The sequence below is a fragment of the Ursus arctos genome, unplaced genomic scaffold (genome assembly GCF_023065955.2).
Source record: "Ursus arctos isolate Adak ecotype North America unplaced genomic scaffold, UrsArc2.0 scaffold_18, whole genome shotgun sequence".
Taxonomy (NCBI): domain Eukaryota; kingdom Metazoa; phylum Chordata; class Mammalia; order Carnivora; family Ursidae; genus Ursus; species Ursus arctos.
The window spans coordinates 52,881,060-52,903,085 of NW_026622852.1; the positions used below are offsets into that span (position 1 = coordinate 52,881,060).

Consider the following 22,026-nt stretch of genomic DNA (forward strand, 5'->3'; position numbering starts at 1 on the left):
ACTAAGTTTTTCCCTAAGAGAAAACCTTTAAAAAAATTTAAAGCCTTTTCCTAGATGTAAGTGGGTCAGTTCCATCCCCCGGTACATCCGCGGCTGCCGCGTGTTTGCTAAGCCCGTATGGATCCTCAGACACAGCCCCTCGTCTTTGCAAGGAGTTTACTGTCTAATTGGAAAGATAAGCCCTAGAGAAATGAAAAGGTAATGAACAAAGTGTTTTCTAATAGCCAGTTAGAAACAGCCTGTGGGAACAGGGCTAGCTTTTTTTTTTTTAAGATTTTATTTGAGAGAGAGAGAGAGGGAGAGAGAAGGAACAGGGGGAGCGGCAGAGGGAGAGGGAGAAGCAGGCTCCCCGCTGAGCAGAGAGGCCCACTTGGGGCTCAATCCCCGACTCTGGGATCATGACCTGAGCCAAAGGCAGACTCTTAACTGACTGAGCCACCCAGGCGTCCCCAGGACTAGCTTTTTACCAAGATGTTCCTGCAGCCCAGGCCACAGTGCAATGGAGGCAGGAGAGAGGGGGGCCGACCCCTCCTAAGTCATTGGGCATTTCAGGGTCATTCAAGTTACTCTTTGCGGCACCAGTGTGGAATTTCTGGCCAGTTTCTTGCCTCCATTCCTCCTCTCTTCTCAGCCAAGCCCATTCAATTCCCATTTCAGCCTTCAACCCCACCTGAGGGTCTCAGGAAACCCTAGGTCAAGAGAGGAAATGTTTAAGAAGCCTCAAAGCAGCAATCTGAAAGTCAACATCAAGTTCATTTTACCAACAGGCCTATCGTGACCTGCTGCCCCAGCTCCAACAGCCAGCCTTGACCTCCTTCCTAAAACAAAGGTCTCCTCTAGAAGGAACTGCAGACCTGGTCATGCGATCTAGGTCTCTGGCTTAGATGCTGGGCCTAAGTCCCCATCTTGACCATCTGCCCAGGACCCAGTGGATCTCAGTGGGAAGCTCACTCCAGAATCACATGGGCAGGTCAGACGCTGACCTAGCAGTGGCTCCCTCTTTCAGCTGGGGCTGGGGCCGGGAAAGGTGGGGTGCAGACTTGGCTTGTTACAAACCTGTGTTTTGAATTTTCGCAACCACCGTATGTTGCCTTTATCATTTTAAAATGCCAATAAAGTGAATTACTTATTTTTAATCAAATAAAAAATCAAAAGCCAACACCTGTGTCCTACCCTGGACCTACTATAGGAGGATCTCTAGGAGTGAGAACCCAGAATATGTTCTTTAAAGCTCTGTTGATTCTAGTGTCCTCACCTGGTCAAGAAACAATGTTTCGGAGACTGACTCCTGCCAGGCCCCTCACCTGGGGAGACCCACGTAGGCATCAAAGCATGGGTCTCACTGCACTGTTAATAGAGGTCTGAACAAAATGCCAGGGGGTAGGTCTCACTGCACTAAGTGTTAATAGAGGTCTGAACAAAATGCCAGGGGGTGCCAGGGAGTAAGTGACTAAGTCCAAGCCATGGTATCCCTGAGTGCCAGCCCCGTGGCCGGAGCTCTGCCACTGCCTACCCTGCAATCCCCACATGCAGGCGTGCTTGTCCACCAGTCAGCATGGCCCTGGGACCCCCTCATATGGCCCCCGCATGTCAGTGACTTCCCTGATGTCTGCTGCCACCATGTCCAGACCTTGGTCCAGTTCTGCCTGAACTTCCTCTATTCCTGTGATGGCCATGCGTCTCTCCCTCCCCCACCCCGAGCACATACACGGGCCCTACCTCTCAACACACAGGCTGTCCCGTCCCAGCCTTTCCCACCAATAACCCTCCCATGATGAGAATAAACACGGCCACCACTGAATGATCGCTTCTGTGTCTGGCCCCACGCCAGGGCACCTCATAAGCCCTGTCCCATGAAATCAGCCCAACAACTGTGGGGAATGTACTGTTCACTTCCCCATTTTTACAGAAAAGGAAACTGAGACTCAGAAAGGAGTAGTCGCTTGTTTACCCAAAACCACACAGCTGATAAGTAGCAGAGACAGAACTTGAACCCAGGCTCTCTGACTCAGAAGTCTGTGCCCTGGACCCCAGCATGCTGTGGCCTCCACAGCCACGTCCCAAGGCATGATGGGGGGTAGGCCACAAATGTCCAGGCTACAAAGCTGGTAGCACTTGGCCCCTCCTGTCCTCCCTCTGGCTGGGTAAGTGTCATCCAACTGACAGGTACTAGGACACGTGACGAGGAAATGATTCTAAGTCAAAGTGGTGGGGACGGGAAGGTTCCCTTTGGGACCAGAGAGTTCAAAGGCTGCTCCCTCACGTCACATACCCCTTGATGCCGGTTCCACAGCTAGGGCCTGGTGTCAGCTGACGTATAATGAGCATGTCCCAAGTAGCAGGCCCTGTGCCGGGTGCTTCCGTAAGAGGCCTCATGGAATCCCAGCCCCCGCAGGGGCAGATGTCCTTCCTAGCTCTCCTTTTACAAGTGGAGAAACTGAGGCTGCGAGGTTGAACAAGTGGCCTAAGGGCGCACACCTCTAGAATGACAGAGCAGGACCTCCTTTATTCAGTCATGCAGTCCCCGAGGATTTATTCTGCTCCTGCCACGTGCCAGGCCCCGTGCAGATGCTGAGTGCCTAACAGTGAACAGCACAGGCGAGGCCTCTGTTCACGCCGCTGATGCTCTACTGGGGAGGGGGGCTCCGATCAACAGACAAGTAAGTGAACGTCACACGGCGACACACACTGTGCAGGTCATTAAGGTAGAAGGGTCGGATATATAGCAGGCAAGAATTATCTGGAATTTGGTCCCCAAGTCTTTCTGCTCCCAGAGTTGACATTTGACCTCTGAGCCTCGCAGTCTCCACCCCCACCCCACCCCCCCGCCCCAAGCACCCACAGCTCTTGCTAATGGCATTTGGCTCGTTGTACCTTGTTTTATGTATTTAAATGCTTTCCTGGTTTTTTCTTGAGGGGTGGAACCCTGCCTTATTCATTCATTTCTAAGGGCTGAATGACAGCTAGGACAGTGCCAGATGATGACGGACGAGAGGGGACAGGGGTTCCATCGTAGGGAGGCCGGAGCCACGGCAGAGGCCCCGTGGGAGGAGTACCCCGTACTGAGGGTGGCCAGTGGGGGGTTCAGCACAGTGGTGGTGACAGCAATAGGGAGGAGGGCTGGCCGGTGGAGGGTCTGCAGGAGGAGCCCAGGTGGGCCTGGGCGGCATTGACTCCAGAAGGGGCTGGAGAGGCAAGCTGAGGGGGACAGGCCCGTGCTCCTACCCGGGGCGGCAGCAGGCACACACAAGACACCCGAGAGCCCCTGAAGAAGAGGCTGCTGGGCTTGGGGGAGTGAGGGGCCCCCTGAGACGTCAGGGCTAGCTCTGCTCACAAAGAGGAGGAGGTTTAAGAGGGAACTAGTCACGTGTGAGGGGAAGATGGTCATAGTGCTGACCAGGCAGTGTCAGGCCCTCCTCGAAACACTTGGCCTCGTCTTGTGGAGTTCTCATTACAGGCCAGCAAAGTTATTGTCCTTAACACCAGTTTTACAGGCGAAGACCTGAGGCCAGAGGTTAAGCCGTTTGCCACGAGCCACAGAGGCAGTCAGTGGTGTAGACAGGATATTCACTCGGGTCTGCCTGACTGGAGTCCGTGCCCCTGCCTGCGGCCCTGCTCCCTCTCCTGCCTCTCCGGAACTTGGGTGTGGAATCTGTTGGGTTGGGAACAAGAACGAAAACCTTGGAAACGTGAGCAGGAGCTCTGAGGAGAGCGTGTGCCTGACGGGCGGGAGTCAGGGATTTTGAGTTCAGAATGAAGTGTGAAGCTAGGAAGAGGATTATTTTTCTAAATGAGGGAAGAGCCAAGATGTGGAAGAATAACTTGAAGTGGGAGAGCGGCCAGGAGGGAGGAGATGCCACATGTCAGGGGCTGCGGAGAGCTGGGCAGAGATGAGCCTTGGCCAGAGGTCTTCAGTTTGGGGCAGAAGGAAATCTTTGTGGAGGCCAAAGAGGGCAGACCCCCAGTCGTGGGGGGTGGGGCAGACCACCAGTGAAGACAGTGAGGGAGTGAAAGGAGTGGGGGGTAGGGGGTGCCTGGGTGGCGCAGTCATTAAGCACCTGCCTTCGGCTCAGGGCGTGATCCCGGCGTTCTGGGATCGAGCCCCACATCAGGCTCCTCCGCTATGAGCCTGCTTCTTCCTCTCCCACTCCCCCTGCTTGTGTTCCCTCTCTCGCTGGCTGTCTCTCTCTCTGTTAAATAAATAAATAAAATCTTTAAAAAAAAAAAAAAAAGGAGCAGGGGATTAGTGTAGAGGGCCGGGGTTTGAAACTCCAGAGGGACCTAAGCAGCCCCAGGTGGAGCACTGTCTTCTCAAACCAGACACTGCAGCCCAGGGAGGCGAGTTTGCCCAGAACTAGGAACGGAAGACGAACCAGGTCTTCCGATGCCCTTTCTGTGGTGTCCTGCTGCCTCCCTCCGAGTGCAGGAGGGCGAGGGAATGGAAGGGAAGACCTGGCCCAGTGGTTCTGAGATTGTGCGAGCGTCTGCTAGCTGAAGTGTGAGAGTGGGTAAGGTTGTGCGAGCGTCCGCTAGCTGAAGTGTGAGAGTGGGTCACTTACAGCTTCACATCTCTGAGTCTCACTTCCCTCCTCTGTGAAGTGGGAGGAATACCACGTACTCCCCAGGACCGATGTGCGAGTGAACTGAACTCCCCCTGCAAGGAAGCTTTGGGAACAGGAGCACGCTACCCAAATAGGAGTCCTGTTAACAGAGAGAATGGAGATGCCCGTCTCCCGAGAGCTCCTCGACGGATAGAAAAGATGGTGACAAAGTCCCACTGGGGAAAGGAAGGAGAGACGGTTCTGTGCATTATAACCATGGCTGCCCGAGGTGGAAGTGACTCCCCAGCACCTGAGTTTACAGAAAGCCAAACCCCCCCGACCCCCGCCGAAGCCTTGACCTTGAGAAGGTCTTTCAGCAGTGTCCTGTCCAGCCTGCCCACCACCGCTGCCTTTCTCATTTCAGGTTAATTTCGTGGCAGCTATTGATGTGTATGAAGACGGAGAAGCCGGGCTGCTCTTGTGTTACAACTGTAAGTTGCTAAAATTAACTGCTCTTTTCCTGGGCAATTTAAAGGAAGCCAGACCTAGATTTACCTGGTGCCTTGTTCCTATGACCTTAATTACACTGCAGGGAGCGTCCAAAATGGCATTCCAAGCGGGATCTCCCAGCCCTCCTGGTAAGATGGGCCTGCCCGTGGCACTGTCTCCAGGATACGGGGTGCTGACAGTGGCTTCCATTTAGGGAACCCTTACCGTGTGCCAGGCGCTGTGCTCAGTAGACTCCAGTGACTCTTTCACTGAATTCTCAGGTATTGTTATTACCTGAGGTTTGGAGATAAGGTCCCTGAGGCCTGGAGAGGTGACCTGCCTTTCTCGGGATCATGCAGCTAACAAAACAGCAGACCCAGGGTTCACATTGGGGGCCTTCCTGACCCCAGCACCCCAAATTTTAACCACGGTTGCTCTTCTACTCGTTGCTGCTTCCCGGGTGTTAACGAAATCAGCCTCAGCCTGGCGTATCCGGCCTCACCTGCGTTGGCTTGGGGCCAGTGGCAGGGTGGCTTTCAGGCAGACCAGCTCGAGCACAGCAAAGAGGGTCTTCAAGGATTTTCAGCATGTCAAAAGCTACTATGATACTACAATAAAAAGGATCCTTTTAAGGCTAAAAGTAGTAAGATATTTGCCTGGATAAGCCTGCCCAGTATAACTAAAACAATAAAACATATTCTTTCAGCCTAGAATTGTATAGATTTCGATATACATGGGGCTGATAGTTCGATTGATTTTTGATTAGTAAATATGGGAAAGCTAATTACCAGCAGAGAAATTCGTTTGATAAAAATCATTTTCGAGATGCGAGATTTGATAGCCCTGTGGTGAGGGGGCTGACAGGCAAGACAGCAGGAACAGAGCTCACTGCCTGCACTCCAGCCGGGTTCCCGGGCCCCACGGCTCAGCCAGGCTGCTCCAGCCGCCCTGGCTCCTGGGTTACAGGGCCCAGTGAAGCAGGAGGGTCACTTCTATAAGATCTCTTTATCTCTTTCTTTCTTCTCTTTCACATGCTGTCTTTCCAGGTTATTGAAAAATCTGGGAGGAAAAACTTGTGGCAGAATGCTTTACAAACCGATGTCAATTTTTTTTCCTTTTAACTGCTTGAAAAGGATAGGAGGGATTTTAGGTGGGAGAGAAGATCAGAACAGAAAGATAGAGCAGGTTATCAGAATGGGATGATTAGTCCCAAACTGAAAAGAGAAGGAACATGGAAACATGTGGGTGACATCCTCCCTGTCCCAAACCGGAAGCTTACGGACCTGAGCAGGCCGCGTTCCTGCGATCAGCAGTGGCCCAGTGCTATGCCAGGTGCGGGTCAGGTGGCCTCTCTGGCTCACGGAGCCCCGGGGAGTTCCACTTCCTCTGGCTTTGCTGGTCTCCTGGCTTCAGGCTCTGGTTTCATCTCAGATGGGATCGGTGTGTGTGTGTATGTCTGTTTTCCTAGACCCACCAAGCCGTCAGAAGGTAATAAGCTCTGTGTGTTTAGATGCCATGTGGGTCAAGGCCTTGGGAATCCCCGAGGTTCCCAGACCCGCCTCTGTCTCCCAGCTGTGCCACTTGCTTCCATTTCTCTGGGTCAGGAATCTGGTTTTCCTTTTCCATCTCCCTCCTTCTCCCAGCAGGCTGGCGGGTCCCCAGTGAACAAGCCCAGAGAACCAGCTGGTTTCCCCCACAGTCCCCCAGGCCACTCTATAACTCATTCCCCCACACACAGTGCACGCTGCGCTCACCCGCTTCTATCCAGATGCCTGTGCCCTGAAGACCCTTGTCAGTAAGGTGCTATCAAATGATCTTGCTCCCCCCAATATTTACAGCTGATTTGCATCAGGTTTTTTTTCTATTTCTATTAAAAAACAAAAAGTAAAGCACAACTTTTATAAACTCAGAGTTTCATATAAAGAGACTTTTATCTCAGATATGTTAAAGATGAAAATATTTTATAATAGAAATTATAACTTCCAGTTATATGTTCTTTGAGAAAAATGTATTTGCAGGATCAGTTTCGGGGGGGGGGAGTATAAATGCTTCAATATACCAAGGATCTTTTTTTCTTGTAATTAATCTCTATCTTGAATATCAGAGTCAGTCTTGACTTAAAAAAAGAAAGAAAATTTGGCCGTGACCATAGCTTTCAGTAATGATTCACCTTTAATGCAAATAATAAATTTCAGTACTAAGGTGAACTCTGTTTGCTGATGGTGTTTTAAAGATAATCACACAAGGAAACTAGAAACACTCACATAAGTACCATTGATTCTCCGTGTGACCACATTTAACCTGAGTCTTAACTTCCAGGTGAGTCATGTGAGGAATACAAAACCTACCTCCCGTGTCTGCTGTGAAGATTAAACAGACTATACGTGTAAAACCCATAACATGTTGCCAGGCACGGCAAGATATTTTTTTCCCCTTTATTCCAGATTCATCAGAGCATCAATCAGCATCCAGTTGGTTTTGTAACCTCCATTGACTTTTCTACATGCAGAAAGGGACTTTTCTTCAGAGAAATTTGTTTTAAAATTAGAAGTAGTGTCTGTCACCCTGCTGGACGGGGAAGGTCAAAGGAGGCAAGGTCATGGACTCCTAGCTCCTTCCTATGCCACGACATTTTTAGACTCCTGCCCCTCACCCCGGCACCCCCATTCAGGCTGCCCCTTTTTAAACCACAACGGACGACCTTCTCTGTGCCAGGCACATGCTAGATCTGAGACACAACAGTGAAAGGCGCTGCCAGGGACTGCAGTGAGCTCACAGTTTAGGGGAGGGCCAGGCATGGACACCAGCACTATAAAGTGTGAATGTGCTTCACAGCTCTGGGGCTCAAGAAACATGCTTTGCTTACTTTTCTAAGTCAGTTCAGTCTCATTTAGAGCCCCCTGTCCTCAGGTGCGGAAACCAGCAATATTAGTTCTTGGGAAGGAGAGCCCTCTACTTCTCTGGGGTCATATTGGGGTCCCTGGGGCTTATTCACTTGGCAAGGGGAGCAGAGGGGCCTCTGAAGTGCAGTCTGGGTCACACCATCCATGCCCAGGTGACTATTTCTCAGGGAGGGCACTCCACTCTGGGACAGGCTGAGCTCCCGAGGCACATACACGGCATCCCCAGCCATCCAGCATGATCTCTGCTCTGCGAGCTCAGGTCTCCTCCAGCCCAGAGCTCCTCAAACCCACCAGCAGTCTACTGTCCCCTGGTGGGAGCTGGGGTGGGATAAGGGGGTGGAGAGGAGATGTGTGTGATGGACCCGGGCCTTGAGCACATCACTGCTGTGTCCTTCCTGAGCGGGGACGGCGAGGGAAGAGTAGTTCACTCATTCTACAAATATTTACGGAACACCTAATGTTTCCATAGTGAGTAAAAGATACACAAATCCCTGCCTCTCAGAGTGTACATTTTCAAGGGGGCAGATAGACAATTAACAGGATAAGTAAGAAAAGCACCTAGTATGTTGAATGGTGGTATGTGTTATGGACGTCAAGCAGGGAGAGGGGCTAGAGGTGGGCAGGAGTGGGGACCGCGGGTCTCCATTTAGGGAAGGTGGAGAAGGAAGGCCTCCTTGGACGAGGCGCTCAGAGAGACGACCCTGAGGGAGTCAAGAAGGGGTGTGTAAGGACCTTGAGGAGGGAACAGGCTAGTATTTCAGGGTGACCCCAAGATGACCAGTGTGGCCACAACAGCGTGAGTGTGGGTGCGAGTGGATAGAAATGCTATCTAAAGAGGACCAGGTTCAGGGTGAAGGGCCTTTTAGCTGGTGAGCAGCCTGGAAGATTTTGAGCAAAGGGGCGACAGGATCAGACCTAGGCGTGAAAAGGACCACGGGCCACGCAGGCCTCTGTGTGGAGAACTTCACAGAAGCAGGTAAGGCAGTTCGCTTACCAGGTGACTGCACCCACGTGATGAGAGATGACAGTGGCTGGTACCAGCACACAGCGGTGGAGGTGCTGAGACAGGGTTAGACCCTCAGCGTACTTGAAATGTGAGAGCCAGGCTCATCGGTTCGTGAATCTAACATGGCGTGGGCCGGGAGAGAAGGGAGGCTGCGCTTTGGGACTTGAGCAGGTGGGAGAATGGAGAATACCATTTACTGAGATGTAGGAAACTTTAAAAGGAGCAAGTTTGGGAGGAAAGATCAAGAGTTGAGTCTGGACACTGTCAGTGCCTCCCAGATGGGCTGATGGAGACACGGGGCTGAGGGGCGAATGCCCGTGGAGATCCTCGTTAGCGTGTAAGGGACACTGAGGGTCTGGGAAGTGGGGAGAGAGATGGGAGGAACCAGCAGACCGAGCAGCAGCCACAGGGAAGGAAATCTCCCGAAAGGCAGCAGTTTAAGTAGGGAACGGGGATCCTGGAGCACGAGGTGGAGGTCCTCAGGAAACCTTGATGAGAGTGCGGGTGTCCCTGGGAAGCAGCGGCAGCAAACCCCACGGCACAAGATGGGAGAGAATGCAAGAGGAAGTAGAGACGGGAGCCCAGAAGAGCCTTCCAGAGAATTTTCCTTTGGGGAGAAAGAGAAGGCAGAGTTCAGTAAAGGAGGAAGACAGGTCACAGAGGAGGAAGAGCAGTAGATTTCTAGAAGGTGGAAGGAGAAGTCAGTGTGCTTGTGGGCTGGGGGGAAAGACCCGATGAAGAAGGGTGAACTAGGGTGCAGCCCTGAGAGCAGGAGCAGATGGGCCAGAGGGTAAGAGGGGGGACCAGCCACACCTGCACCTCTGAGCGGCCGGAGCCACAGGCAGGAGGCAAAGGGCGCAGCCATGTCCTCTCTGGGAGCAAGGGCCTCAGCTGAGACCGAAGGTACCTTTTTCTCCCCTAGTGAATCCACTGTAGCAAAAACAAGACAGCACTGACTTTGGCTCATTTTTCCTCTCCTAAGGACTTAGTCTGTTACTTAAACTATATAAGGCGATTGCTTTGCAAGCCTAGTGGTCACATGAAAGGAGTCCCTAAGCCCCGATGGGGCAGGACGCTCCAAACAGATTTGACAGGTTGGGAGCCTCAGCTGGGCTGTGGCAGCTGCCGGGAGGGCCTCCTGCTCGCCCCCATGCGGGCCCTGACCAGCAGCCCTGCTTCCCCAGCCTCTGCCCTCCCACGGCGCGGGGCACAGCGTTCTGGTCCAAACTGGTGGGAGTGAGTGCTTAACGGGCATGACGTTTCTTCTTAGGGTCATGAAGAGATGATAAAATTAGATTGTGACATTGTACAACCCTGCCAATGTACTCAGATACTTTGAATCGTACCCTTAAAGGGGATGAATTTTCTGGTACCTAAGTTATATCTGCATAAAATTGTTTTTAAAAATAATTAAAAATAAAACTGTATGGTTAACACACGAAGGGCTTCTGGAATAACAGGAGCCTTTGTTCTATACGGACCTTCTCACTCAGAGAGGATCCGAACCACCGGGACTTACCTTTAGAGCTCAGAGCAGGCCGGGACTGGGGCAGCTGTTCAACCTGGACTTCATTCTGGCTCGTGTTCCCCAGTGCGACACAGGCATACGGCTTCGAGTTTTCCTGGTAAAATGTGGAGGAGGGGAGGTGGCGGGGAGTACACGGCCTGCACCACACTCGTCGCGCCGAGTGAGGCTCAGAGCATGACCCACTTTGCAGGAGCGCCTCCTCCGTCGGGGGCGGGGAGTTTCATCAAGCGCCCCTTCTTGTCTGCAGTCAGGCACACCCGCGTTCAAACCCTGCTCCCCCGTGTGGTACTTGTGACACTTGGACAAGCCGCGTCACCTCTCCTGGCCTCAGTTTTCTCATCTGTAAACTGAGCGTAATAATGGCATCGACTTCAGAAGGTTACTTAGATTGAACAAGCTGGCGTGTTTAAAGCTCAGTGCCTGGCACGCAGTAAATCCTCCCAGAATGGCAGCTGTGATACTTGCTGGAGTTGTGTCGCTGTGGCTCCAACCGCCTCCTGGCTGAGAACCTGGCGTCGAGGCCATGTCGTTCCAGCTACGTATGACGACCTAGCAGAAAGGACACTATCCTGGTTGCCTGTGTTTTCGTTTAGCTAATTACCGGCTCTAAGCATTGTCTCTCACAAAAAATGAGTCGCTATTGTTTTGTTGCAGACAGTTGCATCTATAAAAAGGTTTGCCCATTTAATGGGGGCTCTTTTTTGGTTCAACCCTCTGCGTCAGATTTCCAGTTCTGTTGGAACCAGGCTCCTTACGCGATTGGTAAGAAAAACCTTGATCACTTTGCTCTTCCCCTGCACAGACCCATCCGAACTGTTCAGTCCCATGTAAGCAACCTCGCTGGCTCACTGCTAGATTGCCATGAGTTATGTGAGTCTGATGAGTACTCGAAGTGTTCTTTTTCCTTTTTAATTTTCCTGTTTGTTCCCCTTTCGGGGACTGTTGCCGTCCCCTGTGCCTCCCGGTTGTGAGCATGTGAGCATTTGAGAGCCATGAAATCCCAGTTTTCAGGACTTGGGGATCTGCCAGTTATCATTTCATTTCTGGGACTTGCTTTCCTTTACCTACAATTTGAGAGCAAGATCTTCAGCCTTAAAAGGCCGACTGACTTGGAGAAGCACAGTGCCTTCTGTGCCTTTCTTATGTGTTTTGAAGCTTGAATAGCTTACCTAGGATCACAGAAACGCAGGTACTTTCCCTGCCACGGAGACATCCGGGCGTGAGTGGTGGTGCTTTCCTTCTGGGGTTCAGGATTCACAGCTGGGCATCTACCTGGTGAAGAGTCAGCTCAGAGCCAAGAATGTTCGAGTTAGTACTGTTTTCCCCTAAGGACAAGTATGTGATGATAGGCGAACATTCCAGAGTCTTGAGATGAGAACAGAAGATCCAATCCAGATAATGGAGGGACCATTCAGGCTTTGGTGACAGACGAGATATGGCCAAAAAAAAAGAGAGAGAGAGAGAGAAGGGTTGAAATTGCTTTCAGGTTTTGAGCCCCAACACTGGAGGTCACTTGTGACAGCAAGGCTAGAGGCATGGGTGTGGTAGAAGGTCACCCCCACTCTGGGTAAAGCCAAGGGAGTAGAGAGTTCACCAAGGAGAGAGCAAAATGAGGGGCGCCTGGGTGGCTGAGTCGTTAAGTGTCGCCTTCGGCTCAGGTCATGATCCTGGGGTCCTGGGATCGAGCCCCATGTCTGGCTCCCTGCTTAGCGGGAAGTCTGCCTCTCCCTCTCCCTGCTCTTTTTCTCTATCTCAAATAAATAAATAAAATCTTTAAAAAAAAAAAAAAAAGGAGAGAGCAAACGAGAATAAGCTAGTATAAAGGAGCATCATGGGAGCATGAAGTGGCCGGTGAAGAGGCCAAAGGCGAGGTCCCGGGGCAACCAGGGCAGTTGTGGGGCCTGGAAGTCAGTGTGTTGTAGAAACAATTTCAAGAAGAGGGGCCGACCTTTAACAAATACCTCAACAAACCCATAGACACCACAGCCCCCTGTGAGGGACAGTGAGGAAGAAGACACAGCCCTGACCCAGGCATACATGGCAGGAGAAGCACAGAGAAGAAGGGAACAAGTGACTGGGCATGAAGACCCAGGAAAGGCGGGGGTTCAGGGCACAGCGACATCGGCCCAGGGGAGGGTGTGCCAACGCCAGTCTGAACAAGAAGGGGGAATGTCTCTCGGGACTTGGGCGGGTGAGTCTCCAGGAGACTGGGTTATGAGGAAAGGGGAGAAGGAGAAACTGAGGCAGTGCTCACCGACTTGAAGCAGAAGCTTGGCAACTAAGAGGAGACTGTCTCAGGAAGGAGTCTCTCTTAGAAGCAGGGGACGTGCCAGGGGAGGAAGAAGAGAAGCAGCCAGAGGAGGCGGGGAGATGGAAGTTTCCAGAGCAGTGAGGGCAACTGTGGGACAGTCGGGCCCCTCGAGAGCCACCAGCCAGCGGGCCGGCAGCTGACGCAGCCCGTTGCCTTGCAGTGTGTGCTTTCCCGTACCTCCTGGCCTTCACCACCGACTCCATGGAGATCCGCCTGGTGGTGAACGGGAACCTGGTCCACACCGCGGTCGTGCCGCAGCTGCAGCTCGTGGCCTCCAGGGTGAGTAGCACGTCTGAGGGGCGTTGGGAGCCCCGAGCCCGTGAGCTCCGCGAGGGCGCGGACGCGGTCTCATCAAGTTAGGCCCCTCGTGTGCCAGAGTGAGGACATCCACAACAGTCGCGCCGTCGGGTTTTCGTGTGTGGCCCCCTCGGGCTTCCCGGCGCCCCTTCTTGGTTTTGTTAGAGTGTCACTCAGTGCTGGTAGCAATTGCCAAGCTCTGGGCTGAAGAAGGACTGTGCCATCAGCCTGGGTTAGGTCAGGGGTCCCCGCGGCCCCAAGGGACAGCCCAAGTCCAGAAAAGGAAGAGCTCGTGGTATCACATTCTTCCTTTGCCCCTTTCCTTCCTCAGCTGGATTTTTGTGGTCCGTGAAATATGGCTAACCGACTAATCCATGTCTAGAAACAGAGTTTGAACAAAACCGAGGGACACGGAACGGAGATGACTTCCCAAGGTGCCTTTGTCGCTGGCACACAATCCGAGAGGTCTTGTCTCGGCCCCTCCCGCGTTAGCCCCACACAGTCTGCCCTGTCCGAGCCAGGCCCGGCTGGCCCCCCGCTCAGCCCCCGAGGTGCCGTCTCCATCCTGACATGAATCCATTTGGGGGTGGGTGACTGCCTGTGTGTCAGTGGGTCCGGGACTAACACAGCGCCAAGGGTGTGCTGATAAAGGTTGAACCACAAGCCCTCTGGGGGGGGGGGGTGTATACATGCATAATCATGTATCTCAGTTGGTTATAAATTTTACCGATAGAAAAATTAAAATAGCTAATGATTTACAAATCGTAAAATGTGCAGTGCTTTTTATCTTGAAATCTAGTAGGCCAGTTGTCTCTCACAACATACTTCTCGTTAATTTTTGCTCGCCGTGGTTACGGGTCTACCCTGACTTTACAGCTGCGAGTTATAGCTCAGCGCGTTAATTCTTTTTCCAGTAAGCTTGCTGTCATGCAATCTGATACGTGATCCACTATTAAACCGTTTCTCACTCTCATACAAACCGGTCATTCAACCAAAACTTCTTTCAATTTTAACACTAGCTTCAACTCATTTCTGCTTTCAGTCTTCACTGTTAGAAATTTTCTCCATCCCGTTAAGCCCAGATGGTCAACAAAAGAGCAAATCAAGCTCTGGTCTGTAGTGCCTGCCAATTTCCACGGTGTAAATAGTCCCACCATTAGGGTGTCCAGCTTCCAGTGTGAAAGTTGATGTAAATAACCTCAAGACCATAGGTCATGGTAAACGTAGTCAAAGAATGAGAAATGGTTGAATTCTGACATTTCGTACCTTTGTTTTTAATGTTATTTATTTACGTTTAATAATGGTTGTGTTTTACTTGCAAAATCCCTGAAAATCGGCACTCACGGGTCAGTTATAAGCCGGCTCCGGCACACGCCTGCTGTCCCCACCAGAGCCAGCACCGGGCGGGTGTGCGTGAGTGTTTGCTGAACCAGTCAATGAATGGTCTGTGTCCCCATCTGTAAGTGGACCCAAAAGAATCCCAGATACTTTGCGGGTCTGACACTGCACGTGCCTGATGTTCCTGTTAGGCAGGTGTGTGCTGGGTTTGCGTCTGCAGAAGAGAGGTGGGAAATGGCCTCTTTTCTATTGTGAATCAATAGGCAGGTAAGGGAAAGTGTGAGGAACTGAATACCCGGGAACGGCCTGGGGTGGCGGTGCAGGACTTTTGCTCTGGAAGCCCCCTGCCCAGGCACGTTACCACACTGCGTGCCCCAAGGACGGAGCGGCCAAGCCCAGAACGGTTGCGGGCTTTGCAGTGATGACAGGAGGACCATGGGTGCAAGGCTCTAAGCCACGCAGCTCCCTAATGCTTTCTCTTTCATTCCAGTCGGATATATACTTCACAGCGACCACTGCTGTGAATGAGGTCTCGTCCGGAGGCAGCTCCAAGGGGGCCAGTGCCCACAATTCTCCTCAGACACCCCCAGGCCGAGATACTCCAGTGTTCCCTTCTTCCCTGGGGGAAGGTGAAGTGCAATTTTATTGTCTTATTAATAGATATTTCCAATCCATTCTGATTTCTGTTTTTTAAGATTTTTATTTATTTATTTGAGAGAGAGAGCACAAGCAGGCAGAGGGTCACAGGAAGAGGGAGAAACAGACTCACTGCTGAGCAAGGAGCCCGATGCAGCACTCAATCCCAGGACCCTGGAATCATGACCTGGGCCAAAGGCAGACGCTTAACCGACTGAGCCACCCAGGCAACCCTCCATTCTGATTTCTCTAGATCATTCTCAAATATCGACATGTGATTACTGCCTAACCAAGTCACTATCTAAAACTATTAAAAAGAAAAAAAAGAAAAAGAAAAAACCTGCATTCTGAATGCATTGGTTGCATTCTTAAAAAAAAAAAAAAAAAGACTATTTGAGAGAGAGAGACAGGGTCCATAGTCGCCCAAGCACAGGGGCAGGGGGAGGGGCAGAAGGAAAGGGAGAAGCAGGCTCCCCGCTGAGCAGGGAGCCCAAGGTGGGACTCAATCCCAGGACCCGGGGATCACGACTGAGCCAAAGGCAGATGCTTAATTGACTGAGGCACCCAGGCGCCCCCATTGGTTGCAGCGGGGAGTCTACTTCTCCCACTGACCCTCACCCCACTTGTGCCCTCTCTCTCTCTCTCTCTCAAATAAATAAATAAAATCTTTACAAAAAAAAGGAACCTGTGATAACAACAAAAAAAGCCCATTACACGGGGAAAAGGGAGTTGAGGGCTAGAGATTCCAACTTGCCGCAGCAAAGGTGTTTTTCCTTCATGGATGTTAATGATCTGGTAGGTTTTTATAGCCAAAAGGATAGAGTCCTAAAACCTACAGAGCACACCCAGCTTTCGCTCCATCTGGTTCTTCTCACGAATCCCAGAGGCCTTTGCTGTGGTTACCACTTTGCTCTGAGCACCGTGCTTTTCCCGGCTGCTCACCGCATCAGTCGTTACTCCTCCTATCCCTGGAAGCACAGGGCACCCCAAGCAGGCAGGGTGCGGCTGGGTGTGATGCAGCTGTCTGTCTTCCCAGGGCTCTCCCCTCCTGGGCGAGCAGAGCCGGTAGCAGGTGCATTTTTAGCCCCGTACCTGTGAAAACGGTGCCCTTAAAACCAAAGCCCTCAGGCACCATCCCTCTGTTGCTCCTAATGGGGTCTGGGAGGTCAGCATGCGGCATAAATTCTTCCTTCATGCTCACTGGGTTGAGGAACTGAATCGCCCTCATTGTTCATAGTACAAAGTTTGCTTAAAGTTCTCATGTTCTTTTCTCAATCGTATTTCAGGTGAAACTCCGTCCAAAAATCTGTACAAGATTCCGCTCAGAAACCTTGTGGGCAGAAGCATCGAACGACCTCTGAAGTCGCCTCTGGTCTCCAAGGCCGTCACCCCTCCCACGGCCATCGGCCTGGGCATCGCCGCCATTCCCGTCACTCACTCCCTGTCCCTGTCCCGCATGGAGATTAAAGAAATAGCCAGCAGGACACGCAGGGAGCTGCTGGGTAATGGCGGGCCGTTTTTGTGTTCTCGCTGTTTGTAGATAGGCCAGCTGGTTTCATCTTTGGATGTTAATCATCCTCGAAAACAAAGAGTTAAAAAAGAAACTTTCCCTTTAACAAGGGATTATAAATCCATTACAGCGCAGCTACACCCAGGAATAGTATACAGTTTACTCCCCAGCAACGATGTGTCGGTCTGTATTTATTGGTGTGGAAGGCTGCCCAAACCAGGCTAAGGGCAGAAAAGGCAGTTTACAAAACAGGAGATCTAGTCTGACACAATTTCTTAAAATATAAGTATCTGTACTTGTAGGATTTCCTAGAAAGTGTCTAGAAGGATTTACAACCTGCAGTTCTCAGATAATGTGTTATATTTGTGTATTTGAAGGTTTAAATTTACCATGATTTTGATGTTCATGGTGCAATTCAGTTATGGCTTCTCGAAGCCCATAGACCATGAGGGCGGGTCTGTAGGGATGGCACAGACCTGAGATATTTGGTAGACCCTTTTCTCGGTAACACTGATGGGAGACCAGACCGGAAAAGCACAAAGCACTGTGATGGTCATGCAGAGGCGAGACTGCTAGAAAAACTTTTGTTCCAAATGGTGAAAACGAAGTGAAGAAAAAGGAAGTGATGTGTTAAACCAGTTAAGAACTGGTTTGAAAGCTAACTGGGACCTGTAGGGCCTAAAACTGCAAGGACAGTTCACTTTAGGGCACCCCTGGCCTGGAGTCGTGTTTCCGGACAACTGGGGCGGAATGCAGGCCACCTGACCGGGCCGGCTTTGACTCGGCAAAATCGGTCTGTCTTAGAAGTTGGTGCCTTCCATTGTGCTTTCAAAGTATGCGTGTTGCTACTTTAACCCACTATTCCCCGTGAAAGCTTGATCTGCCAGCCACTGTTTCACAAACCACTGTGCTTTCTGAAATTGAGCCTCGGAGTTGGAGAATTACAGTTTCCAGTGGTAGGATCATAGATTTTCTCTCCTCCTCTAGACCCTTCTGAGTTTCCTTCCTTCCTTCCTCCCTTCCTCCCTTCCTCCCTCCTTCCCTCCCTCCTGCCTTCCCTCCCTCCATATATATATTCTTTAGGATCAGGAAAAAAACCTTCTGCCAACAAGAACACCAATTACTTTAAAATATATACTTTATCAACACTTCCTGACCCTATCCCAATAATGCACCAATAGCCAACCAAGAAAAAAGGGGGGAGGGGCATTTTCTATCTCCACGGCAGCCTAGTGGTAGGAACCCTCTGACCTGTGCTTCTCCCGCATAATCCAGGCCTCTCTGATGAAGGTGGACCCAGGCCAGAAGGAGCACCAAAGCCCAAGTCAAAAGCCCGGAAGCAATTAGAAGAAAGCCAAGGAGGCCCCAAGCCAGGGACAGCAAGATCAACTAGCAGTGACAGGTATAGGAGGCCATCCCCAGCCGTCCCTGCTCAGGGTGGTCGCCCTTTGGGTCACGGCACTGCCATGAGGCCCTTTCTGCTGACTGATGATGCCATGGGCAGACAGCATCCATCTTCTCTCTGAGGGCCCCTAGGCTGGCCCAGGGAGGGGCCCAGGAAAGGGGGCAACCTCAGTTACAATTCAGCAAATGCTCATAAAAATACATTAAGAGATTTTTTTCCTTTTTTACTTTCTTTTCTTTTTTTTTCTCACCAGATTGACAGAGATTTTTTTTTTTAAGATTTATTAATTTGAGAGAGAGAGAGCAAGCATGAGCGGGAGGGGCAGAGGCAGCAGGAAATAGAATCTTAAGCAGACTCCGAGCTAAGAATGGAGCCCACGGTGGGGCTCGATCCCACAACCCCAAGATCACGACCTGGGCCGAAACCAAGAGTCAGATGCTTAACTGACTCTACCACCCAGGCGCCCCTGACAGAGATATTTTTAAATGAAAATGCTCAGTAGGGGCGACAGGTGCTCTAATGCTTCTGGTGGGAATAGAAACAGGTACAGCCCTTTGGATGACCGTTCAGTATCCCATGCCAATGCACGTTTGTTAAATCCCACTGATTCGTCCCCTCGCAGCCTCTGTGTCCCTCAAGCTCCTGTATGGAGGTTAAGGGGGCGCATGTCCAGGCTCCATTAATTCATTCAACACACATTCTTAGAGCACCCGGCACTGAGCTGGGTGTCGGGGATATGAAGGTCATTCTCAGGGGATCCACAGGCCAGCGGGGATGGCCAACAAGAACACCCCAGGAATTGCAGCATTCGGGGTGGCAGGTGATGCAGAGGAATGAGGAGTGCTGGCCACCCCACACTTGGAGCAGGGAGGGTCTCAAACACCAGGAAAGGCCGAGCCAGATCTCATAGATCCAGTAAGCATTAGCCTGGCCGAGAGGGGGTAGCGCTCACAGATGCTTTAATCCCATAAACTGAGCCCCTACTGCGTGGCAAGTCCTACCCTCATGGACTTTACGTTCTAGTGTGGAGACACAGACCATAAACCCGTAAACAATTAAGCAAATTAAATTGTTTCCAGTAGTGACAAGTGTTGTAAGGAAATTTTTAAAAAGATAAGTGATGGGTTAAGGTGGGTGGAAGTTCTGCTTTGGGAGAGGGGTGTCAAGAGGGCTTTTCTGAGGAAGTGGCATTGAGCCAAGCTTTGACCGAATTAGAAGGAATGAGGCAAACAGCAGGGGCAAAGGCCCTAAAGCCGGCACAGCACGGCCTGTTCTGCGGCCAAAGGCTGGGCCGGGGGCTTTCACAGGCTAAATGAGCATTTGTTGAACGAGTGAACTCCCTGAACTTAGTCAAATTGGTTTTGCAGCTATCAAGAGAGTGTCCTGAGTACAAGAGAAATCCAGGCGATGGGGTGGGCTGGGAGGAGGCAGAAGGGTCCTCAGGGCCAGATCCTGTGGTCTGTAGTCCTGTGGGTAGGACTTTCAGCCTTATCCTCAGGCCACAGGGAGCCCCAATCAGGAGGGTTTTAGGCAGAGAATGACATTATCTAGATTTGTCCTTTAGAAAGGTAAAAAAAACACCTCAAATACTTCCTATGTGTCACCGCTGGCCTTTAAAACACCCAACAGCCCATGAGGTAGGGTTGGCTGACTGCAGACCCCACGCTCTGTGGGGGTGACTCCTGCATGTCCCCACCTTTCCCCCCCAATGGGTGGGGGGTGGGGGGAGACAGGCTTTATGAGCTCAGATGAGCAGGAAACTGCCTGACGGAAGGGGCCCAGGTCACTAGTGCTCTCCAGGGATCCCTCACGTGACTTTTCTCTTCTAGAATCACCACGGGCTCCTTGGAAAGTCCTTCTGCTCCAGAAGCCAACCCCGAGGGGCGCTACCACTCGACAGGCTCTGACCAGGACCCTGTGGTGGACAGAGAAGGCAGCCCCGTGTGGGGCAGCAGCCCCTTTCAGCTCACAGCTTTCTCGGATGAAGACATTATTGACCTGAAGTAAACAGGGTCCGGATCGAGTTTGCCATCTTTAATTTTCTTATGGAGGTTTCTACTCTTTAACCAGTTCTGACAGCATTTCTCAACAAAATGTGGCTTTTAGCCCACCCATGATCTACTGGACCAAACCTTCTGCACACCTGGCCGGTTTGGGTTTCTCCAATGTCCGGTGCCATCCTTCTTGACCTTTGTTTCTTTCTGTTCAGGAACCATCAGTCCCCTTGTAATAAAGGTGGTAGATTTCATTGAGGTTTTAGATTGAAACTTTGAATAAATCAATAATGTTCATTCTTATTTACTGCAACCTTCTCTTATATTTTATATACTTAGATGGAAAAATTATTTTTTCATTACGGTTTTGATTTTTTGTCACATAATGTGTTTCTTTTATAAAGAAAAGCCATTGCTTTTAAAATTTATTGTAAATAACTTTTCTTCCTGCACCTTTGGCCCCTGTTGCTGTTTCGGTTCACTGAGTTTGGAACCAGCTGTGTCCCTGCCTGTAGACTTTTGAGAAAAGCTGAATGGTTAGTTCTTAGAAACTCCTGCTCCCTCCTTGTGTCTCACAAAGAATAAGAAAGGGGTAGGAGCCTGTTAAGTCTTAAGATTGTTTGGTTTCATTGTTACTCTGAAATCATGTAGCCAGGCAATAGTCACTCCTTACCACCAAAATCATCCTCAAATTCCCTTCTCATGTTCAGGTCTGCTTTGCTCTTTCACGTGAACCAAGTGATTGTCCTCCTATCATCACCTGCCTCCTGTTGCTCCGTCCTCAAACTGAGAAGAAAATGTGGGCTTGACCAGTGCGAATGAAACCGTGAAATGTCAGCCTCTAGCCACGGGAGATCAAAGGGGGAAACCTAGTTTCACCGACACTGTAAAAATTTTGATCTGTATGAAGAAGGTAATTTACCTTTGGCTTTAGTCTGATGGATTCCATTTTATTAGCTCTCTTCTCACCTATATTACCCACCAAAAGAAACTTGAAGCTTTCCCCCGTGAAAGCATCCCTGAGGGTCCTTCTGCAGGGCTTCTCTGGGAGTGCAGAGAGCTATGTTTGACATGACCTTGATCTGACAGATTTTACAGAAGTCTGGGTCCTCCCTCCTCATGGGCCCTACACACTGTGAGGAGAGCTCCCTTGTCTGCCTGTGGCACAACTGCCTGTGTGGTGTTTGTGCAAGAACCAGCCCAACACGCTGGACCCTGTGAAGCCTGCCTGGTTCCCTTCAGCGGATGGCGAGAGGGCGAGAGTAATGCAGACGGCGCTTTGTAGGTGTGGCCAGGTAGACCCTCGCTGTCCTCAGCATGGCCGTTCCTCCTCTGTGTTTCCTTCTGCCCCTTTTCATATTTGGGGGAAACACAAGATCCCCCGCACGCTGTATCTCAACCTCAAGAAAAGTCTCGGGAGTTAGGTTTTATTATTCTTGCTTTTCAAATAAGTAAACTGAGGCTCAGAAAGGGACAGTGATTTGAAACTGTGAGATCTCTGACCCCAGAGCTCTGCCCTCTCCCCTGTCCACCATACAGAGTCAGGCTGAGTTCCTTGTGTCAGTTGGAGCTGACTGGTGTTTTTCATGTTAAACTAATTTGTAAGCTTTATAAGCTTGTCCGTGTGTTCTTTCTGTCATCTTTTTTTTTTTTTTTTCTGGAGTTTCTTGCTTCTCTGCCTGGAATAGAAAAAACCAAGGGTGATTTAGAACATTCTTCCAAAGAGATTGGAAGCATCAGAACTGCCCCATGATTTGACAAGGGTCACACATCTGAGGAGTGAATGTAGAAAGGGCAAGAGGTGGACCCTATTAATCAAATCGATGGTGACTGGCTCATAAAAGGGGGGTCAGAGGCGGCTCGGGCAGCAATATCTGCTTACGAAGGCCAAGAAGTGACTGCTGCACCTTTGGGAGGGATACCACGAGCCAGAGGGCGGGAGTGGGTTTGTAGGGCCTGTGGCTCGGAGGGCTGGTGCTAGGTGGGTTCACTGGAGCAACCTGTCCACAGAAGCCCCTCTGCCTACCCCACTGGCTGAGTGACCCCACTGTGTAACTGCAGCACTTTG

The 22,026-nt window shown here is 51.0% G+C and overlaps 1 protein-coding gene across 2 annotated transcripts in view; it reads left to right on the top strand.

The window, feature by feature from the left end:
- GARNL3 (GTPase activating Rap/RanGAP domain like 3) overlaps positions 1-20,261 on the top strand; it is a 141,814-nt gene extending 121,553 nt beyond the window's left edge. For both annotated transcript variants that reach the window (XM_026513997.4, XM_044389619.3), the window contains exons 24-30: positions 4,966-5,032; positions 11,122-11,229; positions 12,939-13,057; positions 14,904-15,042; positions 16,336-16,551; positions 17,835-17,961; positions 19,794-20,261. In XM_026513997.4, the coding sequence (XP_026369782.1) occupies positions 4,966-5,032; positions 11,122-11,229; positions 12,939-13,057; positions 14,904-15,042; positions 16,336-16,551; positions 17,835-17,961; positions 19,794-19,971 (954 nt within the window). In that variant the 3' untranslated portion in view covers positions 19,972-20,261. The remainder of the gene's footprint in view (positions 1-4,965; positions 5,033-11,121; positions 11,230-12,938; positions 13,058-14,903; positions 15,043-16,335; positions 16,552-17,834; positions 17,962-19,793) is intronic.
- The last annotated feature ends 1,765 nt before the right edge of the window (positions 20,262-22,026 follow it).